This window comes from Vicugna pacos, chromosome 3 (genome assembly GCF_048564905.1).
Source record: "Vicugna pacos chromosome 3, VicPac4, whole genome shotgun sequence".
Classification (NCBI taxonomy): domain Eukaryota; kingdom Metazoa; phylum Chordata; class Mammalia; order Artiodactyla; family Camelidae; genus Vicugna; species Vicugna pacos.
The window spans coordinates 94,964,453-94,986,575 of NC_132989.1; the positions used below are offsets into that span (position 1 = coordinate 94,964,453).

Genomic DNA, 22,123 nt, shown 5'->3' on the forward strand with positions numbered 1-22,123 from the left:
TCTACTGGATCTTCAGCAGCTAGAAGAATAAGTTTCTAGCCTGGGCATACAGGGTCCTCCACAATTTTGGTTTTGATTCCACTAGACTGCCTTTGAGGATCAGCTTAGACACTACCTCATTCAGAAAGTGCATTTTGTTACATCCCAACACCCCACAGCTCACCTCCCTCGAGTTAGGTACTCTGCTTCTAGGCTCCTGGTAATATGTTGGTTTCTCAATGAACTTTTTCTAATATTTTATTGCTATATTTAAGAAAAGCTCCAGAATGATATAAATACTTCAGCTGGATTGCATTTCATGGCCTCTGTAAGAAAGAAAGCTATAGAATGTCAGGATGCAAGTACAAATACAGACCCAGGTAAAGTGCTATTTTACTTTAATTTTTAAAATTCATTTATTTTGTGGTATTTAATATATCTTGACTTTTTCTTCAAAACAGTGATTAAAAGAGAATTTTAAATTATGTGATATTAATTACTCATTCCAGGTTCTTGCCCACAGCCCTGGTATATACTTTACAAATTTAAAACTAAAATTAACTTTTAAATTGAATTTATGATAACTTAATTAAAACACAATAAGTATTTGTTAAAAAGTTCCGTTAATTTACTTTACTGAAATTTCATACTTGAGATTGAGAGGCCTGAAGCTGTGAAGATGAGTTAGGAAGAAGAATAGACTGGGTTTAGTGTGGGAAGAGTGTATGTAACTGTGTCCAAGTATAGAGGAAATAAATGTTGGAGGAGCTATTATTTGGAATTTGGCCTGACAAACTTCTTTAATGTAAGTGCTCTGCTCTTTGTATTGTCCTGATTATTATTATGATTATTATTTTTTAAATGAAGGTACTGGGGATTGAACCTAGGACCGGTGCATGCTAAGCATGAGCTCTACCACTGAGCTATTTCCCTCCCCCTATAGTAATTCTTTTTTTTTAATTAAGCATTTTTCAGTTTATTAACTACATTCCTACACATTTTCTCATGTTATCTTTACAAGAACTCTGCGGCAAAGCAGGACTGATTATCTTCATTTTACAGAAACTGTGTCTTAAAAAAACTTAAGGACTCAACACATGGCAACAAAAGCTAATGAGCAGAAGAACCAGGACTCAAGCCCATTTCTGCTGTTTTCAGATCCCATCACTTTTCTATCAGGAGGTCTTATGTTGCAGGAGGAGATATTCTGCAGAGGACCTAGTAGACAGGGTGCAAGCTCAGTTTCAGAAAACAGGAGAAAAGATAAAAAGTTTAGAATCTACTCTGAGCGTAGTGCCACGCTGCTTAACTCTGGCTCCTTCCCAGCCGTCGCCAGCCGCAGTCAGTGCTGCTTCTCTGATTCACTGTGATCATTTCCCCACCTGAAATAGATGCTCATCCTTGACTGACATGCTTCTCTCCTCTCACATGAGCATTTTAAAAATTGAGTTTAATAATTTTCAAACACTAATTTCATTTTTTTGCATCTTTTGTGAAGTATTCTCTTGGCCTTCAACCTCACGTTCAAACTTAAGTTGGAGATTCTTTCCTGTTGCTCCAGACTGTGCTTACCAATTATACTTTTTTCTCTTTCTTTCTCTCTTTTCATTCTCTATGATAGAGCAATGGGAAAAAGAACTCAGCACCTTCACTCCTGAGGGATGGGAAGTGGCCAAGGCCAAAAATAGGGCTGTTGTTTCTTTTTCTTTTTCTTTTTCTTTTTGGTCTTATTTTTAATTCTTTATGATATTTAGAAACAGTTTCTCTTAACTGTGTATGGAACCTTGTAAGTGCCTCTTTAAACTTCTAATTTTTTATATTATGAGATAGTATTTGTTGGTATGATTTCAAAGTAACGTATGATCATTGTGGAATATTTGGATAATATAACAAGCTAGGAAGAAGATGAACTTAACTGCAGTCACACCACTTAGAAGTGACATTTTGATGTTTTTTCTTTCAGTCTTTTGTACTTTTTACAGAGTTAGATATGATATATAGTACAAATGTCCTCTCTCACTATCTTGACTCTCTCTGTCCAGATACCATTGCTTTTTCCCTGATAGTTTAACACTTCATGGTCCCAGTATTTGTTCTTTCCCAGGTGCCTTGGGATGCTCTCCAGTTAGAGTGTATATTTAACATATCATTTCATTCTTTATTGACATTGTAGTACCTGTTTGCTCCAGTGCTACAGATAATTCATATCTGATATGTTTAGTATTATCGCATATCGCACAGTATATCATGGATTAAATGTTAATTAAAAACTGATGTTTAGGGGAGGGGAAAAAAGAAGTCATGTTTAAAATGCTTTATAATAGAAATCTTAATAGATAGTTATTTAGGTGTTTAAGAGTTATTTAACAAAGATTGGGAGTATTGGAATATCTGGGACATCTTTTTTAATTTAAAGTGCTTCAGTAAAATCCTGGTATCTGACTAGGCAGCAAATTTTCAGGAATGGATTCAGTTTGGATAACAGGGGTTACCTATATTTTGTATCCTTTGCTTTTCACTGTGATTTCTGCTTCTGCCAAACATTTCCCTATGTCATCAAAAAGTACTTGGTAAGCTTATTCCTTCTCCAGCTGTGCCAAAAAAATAGTTAACTAATTCCTTATTGCCAAATGCATTAGGTGGTTTCCAGTATTTTTCTCCTGTAAATGATGCTTCAACGAGTAACTTCTAGCATAAGAGGTTTTTTGTGGGGGGGGGGGTTATCACTATGATTTAGCTAACTCATTTAGCCTTTACCAATCCAACAGATCAAAAAAAGGCATCTCACTGTTATTTGTCTCTTTCTGAATGAGTCTGAGCATGTATAAGATGTTTTTTGATGCAAATAATGAGTGTGCATTTGAGAAACATTCTTAAATGTGTCTTTGAGAAAACTTTAGAGGTACTTTACTGCTCTGTAATTTTCTGAAGTCGGCAGCCTATTTTCTAGGAGTGTGTAATTCATTCAAGTAATCAGGCCCAAGATATATATAAATCATGATGAAATCTAAAATTATCATATTAATTTAAAAAATTAAATTCTAAGCTGTCAGTCTACTTTTCTACCACCATTTATATACAATATCTAAAAAAAATCTGTATTTATATTTTTACCTTTCTGTTTGTGAAATCCATTGTCTTATTCTGTTTTCTCTTTTCGCCTCGAATCTCCTAATTCACTACAAGATAAGGAAGCTCCTTCTCAAGAAGTTGTTTCTGAATGTCACAAAAGTCAGCAAATCATTTCTTCCACTTCAGGTGTGATTTCTTTCTTCTCTTCTGAGAACAGTGTGGTTATGTCTGATGTCAAAATAGGAGTTACCACCTCTCTTGAAAGAGTAGTTAAACCAGTCAATTGATGTAATAGAGACAGAATGATAATTTAAATATATTCACTTTCCTTTTTCTAGTTTTTTTGGTTGTCATGGTTTAAATTCAAGCCTTGTTACCAAGTTTCTAGTACTCAATATTATAATGAGTTATATTTTGCTTATGAAATTTGAAAGTGATGTTCGATTAAAAATAAAATACTAGGGAGTAAGATTAGAGTCCTAGAACAAAAGGCACAGAGCAAACCTGTGTCGTCACAGACTTTTTTAGTGTTTTCAAAAAGGAGCTAATGACTTTTGTAGAATTTAGATGTTTAGCATTTTAAGTGGTAAAATTTAGCTTTGGGCTCTGAATATGCTAAGAACCACTGAATTGTAAAGTTTTAAAGGATGCGAATTATATTGCAATAAAGCTGTTTAAACAAACAAATAACAAGAAACCATGTTGAAAATAAAAGAATTAATTAGTTATGGATTAATTTCCTAAAATCTGATTTTATTGAAACTTTAAGCAAACATGGCTCAATCGATCTGAAATGGAAACAGGAAATTATAGCATTCTCTTGGTATGCCTTACTTTATGATTCTTGTGAATCACTCACACGAGAAGAGCAGTGGTCAGTCTGTATTTAGTTAGAACAGAATAGAATTTGCCTTAATTTATTTATACCTGTGAAACTTCTGCTTAGATTTTTAACAAATACATTTTATGTTGTTAGTTGCTAACTTGTTCTTACAAAGTTAATGACCTAGAACTATTTATAGATTTTTTTATATTCCTGATTTTTATTTCCTTAATTTTCAGAATGTGAATCCTTGAATGTTCCTCAGCCATTGACTCCAGATGTATATCTGAATCTCAGACTTTCCACTGAAATATCAGAGAAACCTTTGTCACCTTCAGTGTCAGATAAGGTACTAATTTGGAAGTTTTCATTATACTTTTGTGCTGAAGTTTATTATGGTCATCTGCATTATTCGGTTGTACAGATAATGTGAAGCTAAAATCTCATCTACATAGCTTTCTTGGAAAGGTCAAAAATTAATGTAAGATTTAAATATTATGCCCCCAAATATTGTAAACTAAGACCATAACACATACTTCTCTGCAGCTTTCCCTAAGTTAGGCTGATTGAAGCTTTTCTTGACTTTAAAATTAAGCCTTTTTTGGGGGGGTCGAGGGGCAGGGTAGAATGGCCATATGAAGTAAAAAGAATGTAACCCTCTTTGATTTTATGTGTTTTGGCTCAGGTTGGACACACTTACATAAATGTGATTGACATTGAAGCTGATGATCTACAGCAGTTACCTGTCAGGGAGGCGCCTTCAGATGATATTATCAAACAGCAAACTGATCGTGTAGAGGTCCCATCTTCTGCAGGATTACATTATATGGCAGCTTCAGTTACTAATGCTGTTCCCCCGCATAATGTTAAGAGTCAAGGTAATAATTCTTTCTACTTTTTAAACAAATCAAAAACATTTTGAAAAATTCTTTAGTATAGTGTTGTTAATCCTCTTTATGTCTCTGAGCTCTCCTCCTAGAAACCCACTTTACTTTTAGATGTTTATGTTCACATTTAGAAGTGTTCTGTTAACGTTGATCGCCACATCACCCAAATCTGGGTGACAGTTGTGTTTCCTCGGGGCCACCTGATCCACAGTTGGCGATCAGTGTGCTAATTTTAACACCTTGTTTAAAAGTGTAGAGTCAGTCTTTGTATGCCTTCCGTATTTTTTTTATTAAAAGACCTTATTTTTTAGAGCAGTTTCAGGTTCATAGCAGAATTGAGCAGAAAATACAGAGTTCGCACATAGCCCTCCCCACCCACACATATATACTCCCCTACCCTCAACATCCCCCATCAGTGTGGCATATTCGTTACAATTGATGAACCAACATAGACACATTATTATCAACCAAAGTCCATCGTTTACATTAAGGTTCACTCTTGATGTTGTACATTCAGTGGGTTTTGACAAATGCATAATGACATGTAGCCATCACTATAGTATCATACAGAATAATTTCATTGCCCTGAAAATCCCTTGTGTTCCATCTGTACATTCCTCCCTCCCTTCCTCTCCCCAGACCCCTGGAGACCACAGTCTTTTTATTGTTTCTGTAGCTTTGCCTTTTCCAGAATGACTGCCTTTCATATTCTTGATAGAATCTTCCAATTCTGCCATGGATTTATTTTTTAAACCTGTTAAAGTGTCTCCATCCTCTTTGGATGGAAGAAGCTGGAGAGCAGGCATCACAGAAGTGAAGGAGCCCGGTATCACCTCGCCTACACCATTAGACATACAACAGGACAAAGGTGAATGCCCTAGATTTATAGCATGACTCTCCCCCTTCCCGGAATCACTGTTCTATTCAAAATAAGCACTGAAACTTGGTAATTGCAAAAGAAACCAGAAAAATGCTTTTACCTTGCTAAGGAGAGTGGGGGCAAATAGGTAAATGAGGTAGAGTCATGGTTCCAAGAGATATTTTGCAGGGAAACTACAGATCTATTTGTGCATATGTCTTCTGTCAGTTAATGAGGCTAATATCCTGTGGGATTTCATGAGTATTTTAGTGTTAAGGAGGAATTCTCATATTTTAGAAGTTGGGAACTTCTAGACTAGCACACAGAAAATACACAGACATGGTAGCCAACAGTACTTTATGAGTAAAATACTCAATTTTATAGTCATAAATCAGGTTGCATTATTGTAAAATATTTGCAAGATTTAGAAGAGTATTTCTCCAAAATCTAAAGTGATTACATGCTATGAATCATTAGATTAACCTAACACATAATCAGAGATTCAATGTCTCTTCTGGGTTTCACAGCTCTTGGGAGGGGTGGACCCCGTCCTGTGGTTGTCAGGTGCTTGGGTGTAGAGTCTGGCACAGCATGTGTATCCGCAGTGGGCACTCAGGAGATACGAGCAGCAAGGAGGCGATGAGTGGCAAGGAAACTTCACTTACGATGTGTTAGGGCATGTGTATGACAGCTGTGTAAAGAAGTGAGAGCCACTGATTCAGATGTTGACGCCTTTGCCCCCTCTCTCCCCTGTCATGGGGCTGCTGGGTGCGTGGGTTGCAGAGGGAGGATGTATGAAGCCAGCCGTCTTTCAGGCTGGGGAAGTATGTGGGGAAATGAAGAGAGCTTGACTTTTAGATTCAAATAGAACAGACCTGGGTTTCAATCCCAGCCTTGTTAATAGCTTGGGGACTTTGCAAGTAAGTTAACTTTATCTGATCCTCACTTGTTTCTCTGTAGGACACAACCTCATAGGGTTGTCATGAGGATTGCATCTAGCCAAATGCCTGTGGCTACTTAAAGTTCCCTGTTAGTTTCCCTTCATTTTCACACCAGTCAACTTTTGAAATTCTGACAAACTGAAACCCAGACTCATGGGTTCACCTCTAGGGGGAAAGGAAGGCAGAGAGGTAAAGAGGTGACTGTGATGTAGCCTGGTAAGTGCTGTTGTGGTGACACGGATGAGGTTGTTGGGAAATAGAGCATCAAGTCCATCTCTGGGGCTATTTAGGAGAGAGACCTAAATGGAATCTTTAAAGTATTGTTTAATGAAAGAAAGGGCATACAGACAGGAAGAACAGATTGTGCAACGACTCAGATTTGATGGAGCTTGCTGAGTTTGAGAAAATTAAAGTTTGGTTCTTGGAGTCAGTGGAGTTTTGTTTTGAATGAGACGACAAGAGATGAGCTGGAGAGGCAGGCCAAGGAAAGATGGTGCCACTTTCTTTCCTGCTAAGGCATTTGGACTTTTAAGGTGAAGGCCTCAGGGAGGTGCTGAAGGGTTTCAAGTGGGAAAGGAACAGTATCAGATTTGTGTATTAAGAGATCTCTCTAGGGCCTGTGTGGAAGTTGGACTAGAGAGGAGTGAGATAAGTTAAAGAGAAGGGTGCTGTTTGGGGTCTGTCGATAGTGAAAGCCTCATCTAAGCACTGGTGGTAGGAAAGGAGATGACTGGTAGGTAGATCATCGATATCTGGTGTCACTTTGGATCTGAAGGAAGACAACCTTGAATGCCTCTCAGGCCTCTGGTCTGGGAAACTGAGTGGATCATAGTGCTGTTCCCTGAGATGGGGAATCAGGAGGAAGGAGCAGGATGGAAGGGCAGAAGCGATCAGTTTGGTTTGATACGCATTTGGGACCACCTAAATGAGATGTCCAGGACACAGATGGTTTAAGGGGCTGGAGCTCAGAAAGAGTGCCGATGAACGTGAGAGTCGGCAGTGCCTCGTGACCTCACCCAGAGACAGTGGCTGGAGTGAGAAGAGACTTGAGCTGAGACTGGCACTCTGAAAATACTGAAGGGTAAAAGGAGGGAGTGGCGGAAGAGAAGACCAAGAAGGTAACTGAGAAGGGAGAGGCATCGGGAGGAGAAGGCCCAGAAGCCAGAAGAAGTGTTTCAAATCTGGGACAAGAATCAGTTTGTGTAAAAAAGGTATAGAGACTCATTGGCTTTGATACTGGTTTTGGGAGGTTTGTTTGCCTGAGATCCCACATAGAGACAGGAACAGCCAACGCTGTCCCTAGCTTTTACGGTGTGACGTTGTTGGTTTTCAAGTAGAGTTTTAAAAAGTCATAAAATTATTAAAGTTGCTTCTTGATGAAGTATATTTTTGTAGCAGAAGATAAAAGTAACATTCAAGCTGCCTTGTATATGGAGCTTTGTGGTAATAGTAACACTATTTTGTATTATCTCACAACAAAGACAAATCTCAGAAATCAAGAAGCTGAAATGGCATTTCTAGGCATATTAAATTAAAACTGATTTGGAAGGAAATGTTATGCTGACTTAAAAAGAGGTCTTCAAAAATTAGATTGTCAGCGTCTACTTTTTTTGTAATCAATACTGATGTTATCTTTATTAATATTTAGATTTGCTGAAGCCAGATTTCCAATTGCAAGAACAGAGCTCAAAGTCAGATACTGCAGATGATTATCTGCTAAGGGAACTACTGCAGGGTATCTCTGCCACTCAGCCTGCGCCACACTCTGCAGCGCGCCGGCTGGAGCATCTCACATCTAAGCTTCAGCAAATTGATGAGCAGCTGTTAGCAATTCAGAACATTGCTGAAAGGATAGAGCAGGATTACCCCAGACACGAAGTGCTGCACCGACATTGTATTAAGGTAGACTGTCTTCATTTTTTTTTTCTCAAACTCTTAATTAATCCCTGCCCTCCCTTCCCCTTTGGTAACCATAAGTTTGTTTTCTATGTCTGTGAGTCTGTTTTTGTTTTGTAAATAAGTTCATTTGTCTTATTGCTTTTAGTAAGTGATAAAATGCGGTACTTGTCTTTGTCTGTCTGACTTATTTCACTTGGTATGGTAATCTCTGGGTCCATCCATGTTGCTGCAAATGGCATTATTTCATCCTTTTTTTTTTTTAATGGCTGAGTGGTTTCCCATTGTATAAATGCACCACAACTTTATCCCGTCATCTGTTGACAGACATTTAGGCTGTTTCCATGTCTTGGCTGTTGTACGTAGTGCTGCTGTGAACATTGCGGTGCATGTATCTTTTTGAACTAGAGTTTTTATTTTTTCTAAATACATACCCAGAAGTGGGATTGCTGCATCATATGGTAAGTCTATTTTTAGTTTTTTGAGGAATCTCCATACTGTTTTCCATAGTAGCTGTACCAGTTTACATTCCTGCCAACAGTGTATGAGGATTCCCTTTTGTCCACACCTTCTCCAGCATTTATTTTTTATAGATTTTTTGACAATAGCCATTCTGACCAGTGTGCAGTGATACCTCATTGTAGTTTTGATTTGCATTTCTCTAGTAATTAGCAGTGTTGAGCATCTTTTCACGTGCCTGTTGGCCATCTATATGTCTTCTTTGTAAAAATATCTGTTTAGGTCTTCTGACCATCTTTTAATCAGTTTGTTTGCTTTTTTGATATTGAGTTCTGTGAGCTGCTTGTATGTTTTAGATATCAACCCCTTGTTAGTCACATTGTTTTCAGTTTTTTTCCCATTCCATAGGTTGTCTTTCCATTTTGTTGATGGTTTCCTTTGCTGGGCAAAAGCTTTTTAGTTTGATTGAATCCCATTTGTTTACTTTTGCTTTTATTTCTTTTGCCTTGGGGGATTGATCCAAGAAAATACTGCTACAGTTTATGTCAGAGAATGTTTCCTATGCTCCCTTCTACGAGTTTTATGGTGTCATGTCTTATATTTAGGTCTTTAAATCATTTCGAATTTATTTTTACATATGGTATTGGAGAATGTTCTAATTTCATTCTCTTACAAATAGCTTTCCCAACACCACTTGTTGAAGAAACTGTCTTTTCTCCGTTGTGTATTCTTGCCTCCTTTGTCTTATATTAATTGACCATAGGTGCATGAGTTTATTTCTGGGTTCTCTGTTCCGTTCCATGGATCTATATGTCTGTTTTTGTGCCAAAACCTCTCTTTTTATTACTGTAGCTTTGTAGTAAAGTCTGAGGTCTAGAAGGGTTATACCTGCAGCTTTGTTCTTTTTCCTCAGGCTTGCTTTGGCAATTCTGGGTCTTTTGTGGTTCCATATAAATTTTAGGACTGTTTTTTCTAGTTTATGAAAAATGACATGGGTGTTTTGATAGAGGTTTCATTAAATCTGTAGATTGCTTTGAGTAGTGTGGCCATTTTAACAATATTAATTCTTCCAATCCAAGGGCATGGGATCTCTTTCCATTTCTTTGCATCATCTTCAGGTTCCTTTGTCAGTGTTTTTAGTTTTCAGCATATAGGTCTTTCACCTCCTTGATTAAGTTTATTCCTATGTAATTTTTAATGTGATTTTAAACAATTGTTTTTTCACTTTTTCTTTCTGATATTTCATTTTTTACATATTTCATTATTAGTGTAAAGAAATACAACAGATTTCTGTATATTAATCTTGTATCCTGCTACCTTGCTGAATTCATTTATTAGTTCTAATAGTTTTTGTGTGATTTTAGGGTTCCCTATATAGAGTATCATGTCATCTGCAGATAGTGATAATTTTACCTCTTCCCTTCCATTTTGGATGCTTTTATTTCTTTTACTTGTCTGATTACTGTGGCTAGGACTTCCAGTACTTTGTTAAATAGAACTGATGAGAGTGGGCATCCTTGTCTTGTTCCTGAATTCAGTCGGAAGGCTTTCAACTTTTAGCCATTGAGTATTATGTTGGCTGTGGGTTTGTTGTAAATAGATTTTATCATGTTGAGATATGTTCCCCCATACCTGCTTTTGTGAGAGTTTTTATCGTGAATGGATGCTGAATTTTGTCAATTGCTTTTCTATGACTGTTGTAATGATTACATGGTTTTTGCCTTTTCTTTTGTTAATGTGGTGTGTCACGTTGATTGATTTCCATATGTTGAACCATCCTTGCAACCCTGAAGTGAATTCAACCTGATCACGGTGTATGATTCTTTTTATATGTTGTTAGATTTAGCTTGCCAGTATTTTGAGGATTTTTGCATCAATATGCATTAAAGATAATTGGCCTGTAATTTTCTTTCTTTTCTTTTCTCTTCTTTTTTTTATATTGTCTTTGGTTTCATTACTAGGGTGATGGTGGCCTCGTAGAATGAATTTGGAAGTGTTCCCTCCTCTTCAGTTTTTTGAAAGAGTTTGAGAAGGATAGGTATAAGTTCTCATCGTATGTTTGGTAGAGTTCCCCAGTGAAGCCATTTGCTCCTGGACTTTTATAGTCTTTTTAGTTTGCTGTAATCCTTTTTACTTTTATTGCCCTTGCCTAAGGAGATAGTTCAAAAAATATATTGCTAAGATCAGTGTCAAAGAGCATATTGCTTATGTTTTTTTCTAGGAGTTTTATTATTTCAAGTCTTACATTTAAGTCTTTAACCCATTTTGAATTTATTTTTGTGTATGGTGTAAGAAAATGGCCTAGTTTCTTCATTCTTTTACATGTAACTATCCAGTTTTTCCAACACCATTTGTTGAAGAGACTTTCTGATAAACAAAACAAAGGAACAACTAAAGCAGAAACAGATTAATAGATAGAGAACACCCCGGTGGTTGCCAGAGAAGACATGGGTCGGGAATGGGTGAAATAAGTGAAGGAGATTAAGAGGTACAAACTGCCAGTTATAAAATAAGTAAGTATGGGGATGTAATATAAGGGAAAATAGTCAATAATATTGTGATAACTTTGTATGGTATTAATGTATAAAAATCTTGAATTACTATGCTGTACATCTGAAACTATTATAATATTGTAAGTCAACTATATACATCAATAAAAAAGAAAAGAAAGGTGATCTATATAAATAAAAAATAAGAAAGGTTTTGTCTAGATGATAGTTAATGTTCCTCCCCATTCTAAAATTATATGACGCAGTTTTCCTGAGCCTCTTAAAAGGGTAACTCAGTTAACATACGAATAAGTAAAAATTTACTCCTCTTTATCAATCCCCACCATTTAAATCATGTTGAATTTAATCCCATTCTTCCATTTGTTGCATTAATACAAATGTTTAAAACCTACATAAAATTATTTATGATACTTTGAAACTATCGAACTATAATAGTTGTAACAGTTATTTTCTTGTGTGTGTTTTTCTACAGGTTGAACCTCTAGACCGCATTGAATTGTCTTCTGGTCCTGAATCTGAAAAAATGTTGCCTTCAAAAAACATTAGCATTTCTGAAGAAGGTTTGTGAAGGGTTGGGAGTGGGACTAAAACCTTTCTTTGAAGAAATAAGTATTGCTTTTGAGAGTCCAGAACTAGGAATAGTTTTCACATGTGACCTGAAGCCATCAATCCCCTGATTTTTAGATTAGGATCATTTTTGTGATAAAGTGATTGGCTCCCACCTCAGGCCTTTTTTTTCTTTTCTTTTTTTTTTCTGAGAAGCCAATGCTATAACCTCCTGTTTTGTACCAGAGTGGGGCAGTGTGGGCTGGACCTTATTTTCTGTGACTCCACCCACTGGCCACACACTACTAAGGATTACACAGAGCTTTGTGCTCAGGTAGCTGTTTGTCTGTAGTCATCAGCTGAGCTGGAATTTGAGGTTCTGATTAAATGGCTGGGCAATGGTGAGGTATGAAGTTTTTATGTTCCTTATTGAAAGAATGAAATTAGGGCAGTTATTTAAATAAATTTCTACTGTATCTGTAGTTGTTATTTATATCTGCATTCTTAGTCTTGTCAGACATTTAATGCATTTTTGCAAAAAAGCAAGCTTTGGCTTGTTGATTCTCTATTGTTTCTTAATTTTCTTTTTCATAAATATCTACTTAGCTTTATTATTTTTTCTGCTTTTAGGGGCTGAACTTGTTGGGTTTTACCTAACTTCATTCTTTCTTTTTTCTCTAATAAGTGCAGTTGAGGCTGAACATGTTTCTGCAAGGACCCAGAAAAGAGTTGTGTGCCATCCTTTGGTAGTTTGCAGATCTAGTTTGCAGTTTGTATCAAGATTTCTCCTTCAACTCGTAAAAGGGTTTTTTAGCTTCCAAATATTATGGGATTTGGGCTATATTTTTGTAATTTTCATTTTAGTTGTATTGTGATTGGATGAGTGTACAGTAATACCATTCTTAGATATTTATTAGAATTTCCTTTGTAGCCCAGTATATATAGTCAGCTTTTGTAAATGGTCCATATTTTTTTGAAAAGAATAAGCATTTTCTATTAGTTTATGTCAAATTTCTAAGTTTTATTTTTCAGAAGGGTGCATTAAAAGTTATATCTACAGTGTTTGGAATTGTTTATTTCTCCTTGTAATTTTGTTAAATGTTGGTTTATGTAGGTGAGGCTATGTTATAAAATGAATGTAGTTCATGATTATTATATTTTTTGTTGAATTTTATCCTTTTTAATGAGTTGTAATGATAAAAGTTAAGTAATGACTGTCTTTATCCCTAAAAATGCTTTTTAGACTCAAAGTCAATTTTGTCTAATATTAATATTTCCATTCCTGCTTTCTTTTATGTGGTGTATCTTTTTTGATACTTTATTTTTAAAAAATTTTAATGGACAGTTTCAAACCTATTTCACTAGAAGACAGAATAGTATAATTAACCTTCATGTACCCAACCATCAGTTTTAACAGTCATCAACTCATGGCCAGTCCTGTTTAATGTGTCCCCAGCACTCTTCTTGCCTTTTCCTGAATTATTTTTAAGCAAATCCCAGACAGCACATTAGTTTATCCAAAAATATTTTGTGTGTATGTCTAAAAGATAAGGTCTCTTTTAAAAATATAATAATATTTTCACTTCTTTTTTTTTAAAATCTTAATATTGTCGTATATCTAATCAGTGTTCATGTTGCCAGTTGCCTCAAAAAATAAGTTTATTTGTTCTAGTTGGAGTCCAGATAGCTCTATACATGGCAATTGGTTGATGACTTAAAAGTTTTTAACTTCTGGGTTTCTCCTCCATCTCTTTTTCCCCTTGCAGTTTATCTCTTCAAGAAACGCGGATGTTTGTCCTGAAGTATTTTTTCAGACTCTAGATTTTGCTAATTAAGTTTTTGTGCTGTCATTTAACATGTTCCCCTGTTCCCTATATTTTTAGTACATTAGACATCCCTTTACTTTCAAGCTGAGTGATTATGTTGTGGTTGTATACATACAGTGTATAACTTGATTTCATTCTTTTAAATAATTTTTTTACTAGTTTTCTCTGTTTCATCTTTTTTCTAAATTGAAGTGTAGTCTGTTTACAATGTTGTGTCAATTTCTGGTATATGGCATAATGTTTCAGTCATACATACACATATATATATTCATTTCGTATTCTTTTCATTGTAGGTTACTATAAGATATTGAATAGTGTTCCCTGTGCTATACAGTAGAAACTTGTTTATCTAGATAATTTGTTATTCATCAGGTATAATGTTTCCATTTATTGTGGTTACTGATCAATCTGTGCTTATTTCTGTTCTCTTTTTTGTGTTTCTGATTTCTTCTATATTTTTTCTTTACTTTTCGTCCTTTCTTTCCTTCTGTTGGATTGAGTTTTCTGTATTTTTCTTATTCCTCCTCTATTGGTTCAGAAATTATGCATTCTATTTTTAATCTCTTAGTGCTCATTCTTGAATTTTCAACATTCAGAGTTGAGTTAAAATGTGAGACAAATATATTTACCTCCCAAACTATGTAAGGACTTTAGGGCTTTTAACACTGATCTGCTCCTTCACATTTTCTCTGATACTGTTTTCTAATATTTTAGTTCTACCTTATTTTTAACCCTCCCTTGTCTTTTATTTTTTAAGTCAATACTAATTTGCATTTGCCAGCATATTTGCCAGGTTCTTTGCCCTCGATTGCTTCTTTACTTAACAAAATATAATTACATAATGTAAATATGTAAACAGTAAATACATAAAACACCGGTTTCATCAGATAATACCCTTATTGCCTGAGATGCACTCTGGCATTTCCTATTCTCTGCTGTTGTTGCCCACAGTTATTTCCTGCATCCACTTCTTTGACGATTGTTTCCTTCTTCCTTCTTTTATCAGTTCTTTCAGCTGGAGTCTGTGACTAGCAAATTCTCCCAGACTTTGAACATAATTTTAATTATACTACAATTTGTGAGTGATGACTTATAGCTGAGTACAGAATTCTAGGTTGATGCTTATTTTCCCTCAGCATTTTAAAGATATTCCGTTTTATACCGACATCTCTAAGTGCTGAGTTTATACTACCTACGTCCTGCGTACTTGCTGTTCTTTTACCTCTGATTGCTTTTAAAGTTTTCGCTTTATTTTGCATTTGTGACACAGTGTGTCTAGGTGTGTATTTTTATTTATGCTATAATGGAGTAGGAATGAGTCTTTAATTTGCAGGTTTAACAACATTCGCTCTGTTTGGTTTTCTAAAACACCTGTTAGAGGTATGTTGGACCTTCTCACTTTTTGCCCTGTCTCTTAACCACTTAATTTCCACCTTTGTATCTTTCAGTGATGTGCTCAGGATGTTTCCTCAGATCTGTCTTTTAGCTTACTAATTCTCTCTTCTGCTATGTCTTCTTTGCTATAGGATTTTAATTTTGGTGACTGTATTCTTAATGTTGAGAAGTTTTACTTCTTTTTCAAATCCATCTGTTCTTTGGATGTACTGTCCTGTTCTTTTACTGTGGTTTCTATACCTTCTTTTATCTATTTAATAATTTTAGTAGTATTTTATGACCTTTTATTTTTTATTTATTTATATATTTTGTTAATGGAGATACTGGGGATTGAACCCAGGACCTCATACATGCTAAGTACACATTCTTCCACTGAACTATACCCCCCACCCATTATGACCTTTTAGATTATTTTACTTCACGTGTGCATATTCTCAGTTATCAAATCTTTGTACTGACCCTTTCTCACAGTTGCTTGTTTCTTTGTGTGATTTGTAACGTTTTATCATGTGCTTATCTTTGTGGGGATTTTGCTAGTTTTTATTTAGAGTGGTTTTGTATTTGCTTCTTGCTGTTACTGAAGTAGAAAAAATATGAGGACAAGTTTTTATATACATTTCTTGGCTTGGAGTTGCTGTACTACATAGATGGCATAAATTCAGATCCCATAGCTGCTTGTGGCAAGACAGACTCTGTTTCTCAGAGTTGACTTTTATTTTTCTCCCATCCATTATCCATGCAGATAGAAAACTTCTTTGTTGCTTCTCCAGGATAGTTTTTCTTATCCCCATTTTACGGACAGAGCTGTCCTTCAACGCTCTAGGCCATGTGAAGATAGCTCAGTTCTCCTCACTGAAGTCTTCAGAACCCATATCTCCTGTTCCTTGTGGACTGTGCCAACATCAGTACCCATTCATTGCCCAGCTTTGAGATCCTTTTCCTTTCCTAGTACCAGGAGATTTCTTTATTTACAGGTCTTGGTTGTGTATGAATCTATTTTTTTTTAATTTAGCATTTTTTCTGTGTTTTTATAATAGGGCATGGGCCCACCCACTGTAGCTCAATCTGCTGTTTTCTGAAGTTGATAATAAATTTAATATTTCTTTAATATGGGAGAGTTTGAAATTTAAATATCAAATTGTTTAATTATACTGTAAATAGGAAGCTATCAGAATAATAGGTTGCAGACTTCTAATGTTTCTGATTCCGTGTGGAAATGTTAGCTAAGTGTTGTATCTTTTCCATGTGATTTTTTCTACTATTTTCTTTTAATTGTAATATATATTGTGAACTAGTGCATTTCCTGGCGCATACAAATAAAGATCAATGGGACAAAGAAGAGATTTCAGTAACGGAAACTCATTCTAGTCAGAAAACCTGTATGTTTCCTTCTGCTGATTCAGCCACCAGCCTTTCCAGTGACCAGAATGCGACTTCTCGTGGTATTGTTCTTAACCTTTTTCATTTACTCTTATTTTCCAAATATACTGTCACTGCAGAGTACTTACTAGGACTATAGTTGTGAAGGATTTGTGAAGCCATTTTGCAACATTTATAACTTTCAGGGGAGGGGAAATTAAAAATTGTGCCCTTTACATGAACAACTTGTGTCACCTTGTCACCATGAGATACACTGCACACATGTATAATATCTCTGACTTGTTAATGTTAAATATATAGAAACTGGAATATTATACTATCATACTGGAATGTTATACTATGATACTATATAATATTTGATTTTTAGAAAAATAGGGAAATTCAATCTCTGCCAATTATGGGAGTTTTAATTTAAAAACAAAATAATAGCTGTAATTTATTGAGCCTCTGCCCTGTGCCAGACCTTGCTGTCTTACGTGCATTGACTCTGGGGTTCGCCTGACCTGTGAGGTCAATACCATTATTATCCTCATTTACAGGTGAGGATACTGAGACTTAGACGAGTGCAGTTCCACTGTTCATTCCATTTCGTTTGGAGCTGGCAATTCAAAATGCTATTCCTTAGTCCTAACAAATACATTGTGTCACATGAATAACAGGGCATAGTAAATGTAACAGCTGAACCACTGACAGTGACTTTGAAATTTTTTTTTTTTTGCCCACAGATAATGATGGTCAATAATAATGATTTTAGCAGGGACAGTATAGCTCAGTGGTAGAGTATGTGCTTAGCATGCACGAGGTCCTGGGTTCAGTCCCCAGTACCTCTGTTAAATAAATACATACATACATACATACATACATGCGTAATTTCCCTCCCCCTCAAAAAATGGTTTTACTTAGTGTTTACAATATGTTTTATTACCATTATTAAAGGAAGACTAGGATGGAGGTCTAGATCAGTTCGTGAGCAGTTAAACTAATCTCTCCCATGCAGTGATGAGGACCTGGACAGTGTTGTGGGAAAAGGGAAGAAAAAAAAGACATTCTGCATAGGCAGGTGATGGTACTCACCAACTAAGTGGATGGAAGGGGAGGAGGAGGAGAGAATGAATGACTGTTTACCTAATTGTATAGTCAAGACTTAGTGCATCTGTTTCCTGCGGGAAAGATGGAAAAAAGGGGAAATGCTGTGGACCAGGCTGTGAAATGTTACCCATCAGAGAGCAAGGGGAGCCTCCCCAGGGAGGGAAATGGGGGAGGGACTCTGGTGAAGAACAGTGTGTCTAGAAAGGTGAAGGGATTGTCAAGAAAAAGTGAGTGGCTAACAGTTTCACATGCCACCAGAAAGTCAAGAATAAAGACAGTTTTTTTAAGGACTTTGAGAACTTTCAGTGTAATTTCAAGAGAAGAAGGCAGGCTGGGGACGAAGACAGGCTCAAGAAGCTGTAACTATAGACAACTTCAGAATGCCGACAGTAACAGGGAGTAGGAAAATGGGTAAAGGAAATGAAGTCAAAGATCATTTCAGGATGGGAATAAATACAAACTCTAGTGTTTAAAGACAGAAGAAAAAAAAGTAGCAGGAAAAGAAACTAAGGAAGGGATTCAGGATTGTAGTGGTCTCTTAAACTAGGGGGCAAGAGGGGAAAAAGGAGAAATGTCAGCAAGTGGCATAACACATATAAAGATGGATGAATAGAAATGTTTTTCATGTTTAATTGTGAATTTAAAATTTCAGTGTTTAATTGTAACTTTAAAAAGAAACTAAATTAGTATTTTATAAAAAGTGCTGAATTTAGATGCCCTAATGGGTGTTTTCTTCTCCAAGACTGGTGTCTTGGAAAGATGTGTAGTCATTCTCTTACTTCTAGTGCTCACAAATAGCTTAGATCTCCTCTTTTGTAGTTCTTAATAGTGGCAAGTAATTTATTCACTGAGGATGAATTTAATTTTTAGTAATGGCCATATGTTATTCAGACATCTCTGATAAATGAAGTAGATTATCAGGATGAGTGTTACTGTTTGGAATTTTTTTAAAAAGGAGTTGTGCTTATCAAGGACTGAAACTATTGTGTTTAGTAAATTGTGAAGGCAGTCCCAAAGGAGGCATTCCAAAATTGATTTGAAGGTGAAGTAAGGATAGACTTTTCCTATGTAACTACATTTAAAGGTATTTACTTGAATAAAATACTTCTCTGCCTTTTGATAAAAGGAATCAGTTTCATTTCTTAGTAGTCACATCTTTTATAACTGATTAATCTATATTTACACTGTTATCAAAAAACTCACAAATGGCCGGACTCTGAGAACAAAGATAATGTAAAATTCTTCATTTGAGGATTAATAAACAAAACAATATGTGATTAAGAAAGCAAAATTATTTATTATTAAAAACATGTGGATGTCTAAGTCTTAGGGGCAGGGTGGATTTATCTTGTTATAAGAAAGTCTTAACACGGAAATGTTTTTGAGAAGATATGCCAGAACATTTTTCCCTGTATTAACTTAATTGTCTTTGTTAAACATATGAAAATTGAATAGATTAAATTTGCTTTAAAGACATGTATTTTGCTTTAAAGACATGTACTTAATATTGGACAAGGTTTAAAAATTATTCTTTGGGTCATATTCTTCCAAGTAAAGGCTCTTGGATTTAAATTAAATATTCTCCCAAATGTATTACTTTTAGGTCGTCAGAAGTTTTTCTGTTTGTTTTTTGTTTAGTAAATTATACTCCAGTATGCTAAACTATGTCCAAAAGCAAAGAAAGATTGTACCTCCTATTAGAGTACTCTGAATAGAAAAGTTCAGGTTAATAATAAAGTAGAAAAAAATAACTGACCTGAAGTTTTTATTAATAGTAATGTTTCTTTTTTTAAGGTGTGAATAACAGTGATGAGTTATTTGACAGGTAAATATCTTAAGAATTAATTCACAATTTTACCTAAAGTTGGGTATAAATTAGGTGTTCTGGAAATTTTTTTCATATGTGTGTAAACTTCTACATTACATATTATTTTGTGGATTAAAGGAGTATAATTAATTCCCATTGGGACTGGGGTATTTTAAGAAACAAGGATAATTACATTGTATCCCCTATTGTTTTAGCATAGGTAATTAGAATACGGTGGCCTACATTTGCTGTATTTTCTTTTATGAACTATGTATTAAATTTTAATAGGCAAGAGAGGTGGAAGTTGTCCAAGGCCTTATATTTGCTTTTCTAAGGGCACGTATGAAGTTATCAATTATTGATGATTAGTCTTTTCCACTGAATATTATTGGAGTTAAAGCAATAGAAGGAAATTAGTCATATGTTTATAATGTTTACATTCATTTATGCTGTTGGAGGGTATAGTTTTACAAGTTCATTTTTGCTTCATGTAATTAAGTTGTAGATACTGATTTGTATTTCTTAAATTGCATCTGCGAATGAAGTGTTGAAATAGATCCACTCCAGATGAGTGAATTGACTGACGTCGCAGACATCATCAACGACCTTATAACAAGAGACAGAGTTTCCAGTGAAGAGCTCGGCTTAACGGAACAACAGGCTAGGAGGATCTCCAGGTAATCACTGAGTAATTCATTTTTAACCTATTTAAAATGTTTATGGTTCAAGAATATTCAAAATTGATCATGTCTTAATGTGATCTTTAGGACACAAATTCAAAGCTCAGAATGTTTTTTTCTTTGTAAATATATTTTGCGTTGTCTGTGGGCCATTCCTCCCCCTACTAAGCAATAATAAATAGACTGGTTTATTTAACCAGTACCGCACATCTGTATCCTGTGAGCTTTCCCAAGATCTCGTCACTCTGAGTACAACATATTTTTAATCCTATTTCTTTTTAGAAGTAATTAATGATTTAGTTCATAGTACTTCACCCTAAATATGAGCCCCTAGAGTACATTTTAAATAGCTTTTCCTTGGAACGTTAGATTAAAGTGTTTTTCCTTGCAGCCTTTCCTGGGCCAAAAATGTAAAGGCTATCTCTTCTACTGATGCTTCTTTGGAATACCTACACCTCTTGGTTTATTGATTTACTGGGGGCTGGTCAAGTAGGCACCCTCTGCCTGGCACATACCAAGAGTCCAGACTTTCAGAAGGAAAGCAGGTTTTCCGTGTAGGTTACATCACCTGTGTCCACGACCCATCTTCTAGTTAGAATGTTGTCTTCTTCACACACTGCATGATGAGCCTGCCCTAAATCCCCATCTTACACCGCCTGTGTTCTTGAATTGTTCTCAGTGGTCCTTGTGTAGAAGCCAAAATGGGATTAGATGTACAAAAGATTTATTGGGAGACATGCCTGTGAGGGGGAAAAACAAGTAGGGAGAAGCATCAGACCACAGTGCAAGTCTGACCCCTCTCTGTGAAGGAGAGAGGGCTGAGTATGTGATCTCAGGGTACAGTGTAGTTGAAGAAAGTTTCACCCGGGTCTGTGGTGAGACATCAAGCCAAAGTCACGTCGGAGGAGTCCTGTGTCCTGCAGGACCGGGCAGCCACAGCATCCCGCCCTGCTCGTTGTTTAGCTCGTGCCGGCCTCTGGGAAGCACAGCTCCAGCATGAACGTGAGGCCAGATCCAGAAGGGCAGCAGCTGAGAAGTTGTCACTGCATTGACGTTTTGGAGGTGATTGAGAGTCCAGAAATAGACTATAGGTGAAGAAATCCAAACCAGAACCTTTACAGACATTAATATTGAAGTGATGAGCAGAAAAGAAAGGAGCCAGTGTAGGAGGCTGCATCGTGTTTGAGAGTTAGGGAAAGACCCAGGTAAGAGGGAGTCTAAAGCAGAAAGGAGAAGCCAGTGGTACCAAGTGTCATGGAGAAGTTCAGTAGGGCGAAGACCAAAGAGGCTGTTGGTGACCCGAGATCATTGTCAGTGGATTTCAGGGGACAGGTTGGAGCAAGCTGACTAGAGGTCATAAGTGTCTGACTTTTGGAGGTGGGGCAGACGCTTTCCAAATAAACAGTGTCTAGTTGTGATGCTTCTTATCTCCATAATAAATTTAAAATCAGTGATGCCTTGCTTGTTAAATTTCTCAGGATTCAGCATTCCTGTGGCAGACGTCCACGGAGAACTGAGAAGGAGCGAAGGGAGATACAAATCTGGATGAAAAGAAAACGAAAAGAGAGAATGGCAGAGTACTTAACTCAGCTGGCAGAAAAGAGAGGCCAGGAACACGATCCTTTCTGCCCCAGGAGCCGTCCAGTAAGTCTGCAGTGTCAAGGGTGATGGACTTCTCACAGAGTATGTGGCAAGTGTTCAAGAAAAGAATTAACATAATTTGGATGCAATTTTTCGTTTGATAGAAAAGTCAGCATTTTTCTGAAGTCCGGAAGAGTTAAGAAATTACCTTAACAAAATATAGCAGGGAATTCTACAAACCATGTTCTATTGAGCTATCTTAAATATTTTTTCTCTCCTGGGCTAATTATGGCTCTAGCATTTTAACCAAATGAAGAGGCTGCAGGTTGGGTGATGGATTGGAGTTGTTCCCTTAATTTTCAGTCAAAGTCAGTGGCAGTTGAACAGCTGACA

The 22,123-nt window shown here is 36.1% G+C and overlaps 1 protein-coding gene across 1 annotated transcript in view; it reads left to right on the top strand.

The window, feature by feature from the left end:
* CPLANE1 (ciliogenesis and planar polarity effector complex subunit 1) overlaps positions 1–22,123 on the top strand; it is a 97,267-nt gene that overhangs the window by 64,760 nt on the left and 10,384 nt on the right. The window contains exons 38-48 of the mRNA XM_072958766.1: positions 255–359; positions 3,166–3,237; positions 4,114–4,223; positions 4,560–4,752; positions 5,480–5,629; positions 8,210–8,463; positions 11,899–11,986; positions 16,489–16,635; positions 19,457–19,487; positions 20,015–20,146; positions 21,628–21,793. Coding sequence (XP_072814867.1) covers positions 255–359; positions 3,166–3,237; positions 4,114–4,223; positions 4,560–4,752; positions 5,480–5,629; positions 8,210–8,463; positions 11,899–11,986; positions 16,489–16,635; positions 19,457–19,487; positions 20,015–20,146; positions 21,628–21,793 — 1,448 coding nt within the window. The remainder of the gene's footprint in view (positions 1–254; positions 360–3,165; positions 3,238–4,113; positions 4,224–4,559; positions 4,753–5,479; positions 5,630–8,209; positions 8,464–11,898; positions 11,987–16,488; positions 16,636–19,456; positions 19,488–20,014; positions 20,147–21,627; positions 21,794–22,123) is intronic.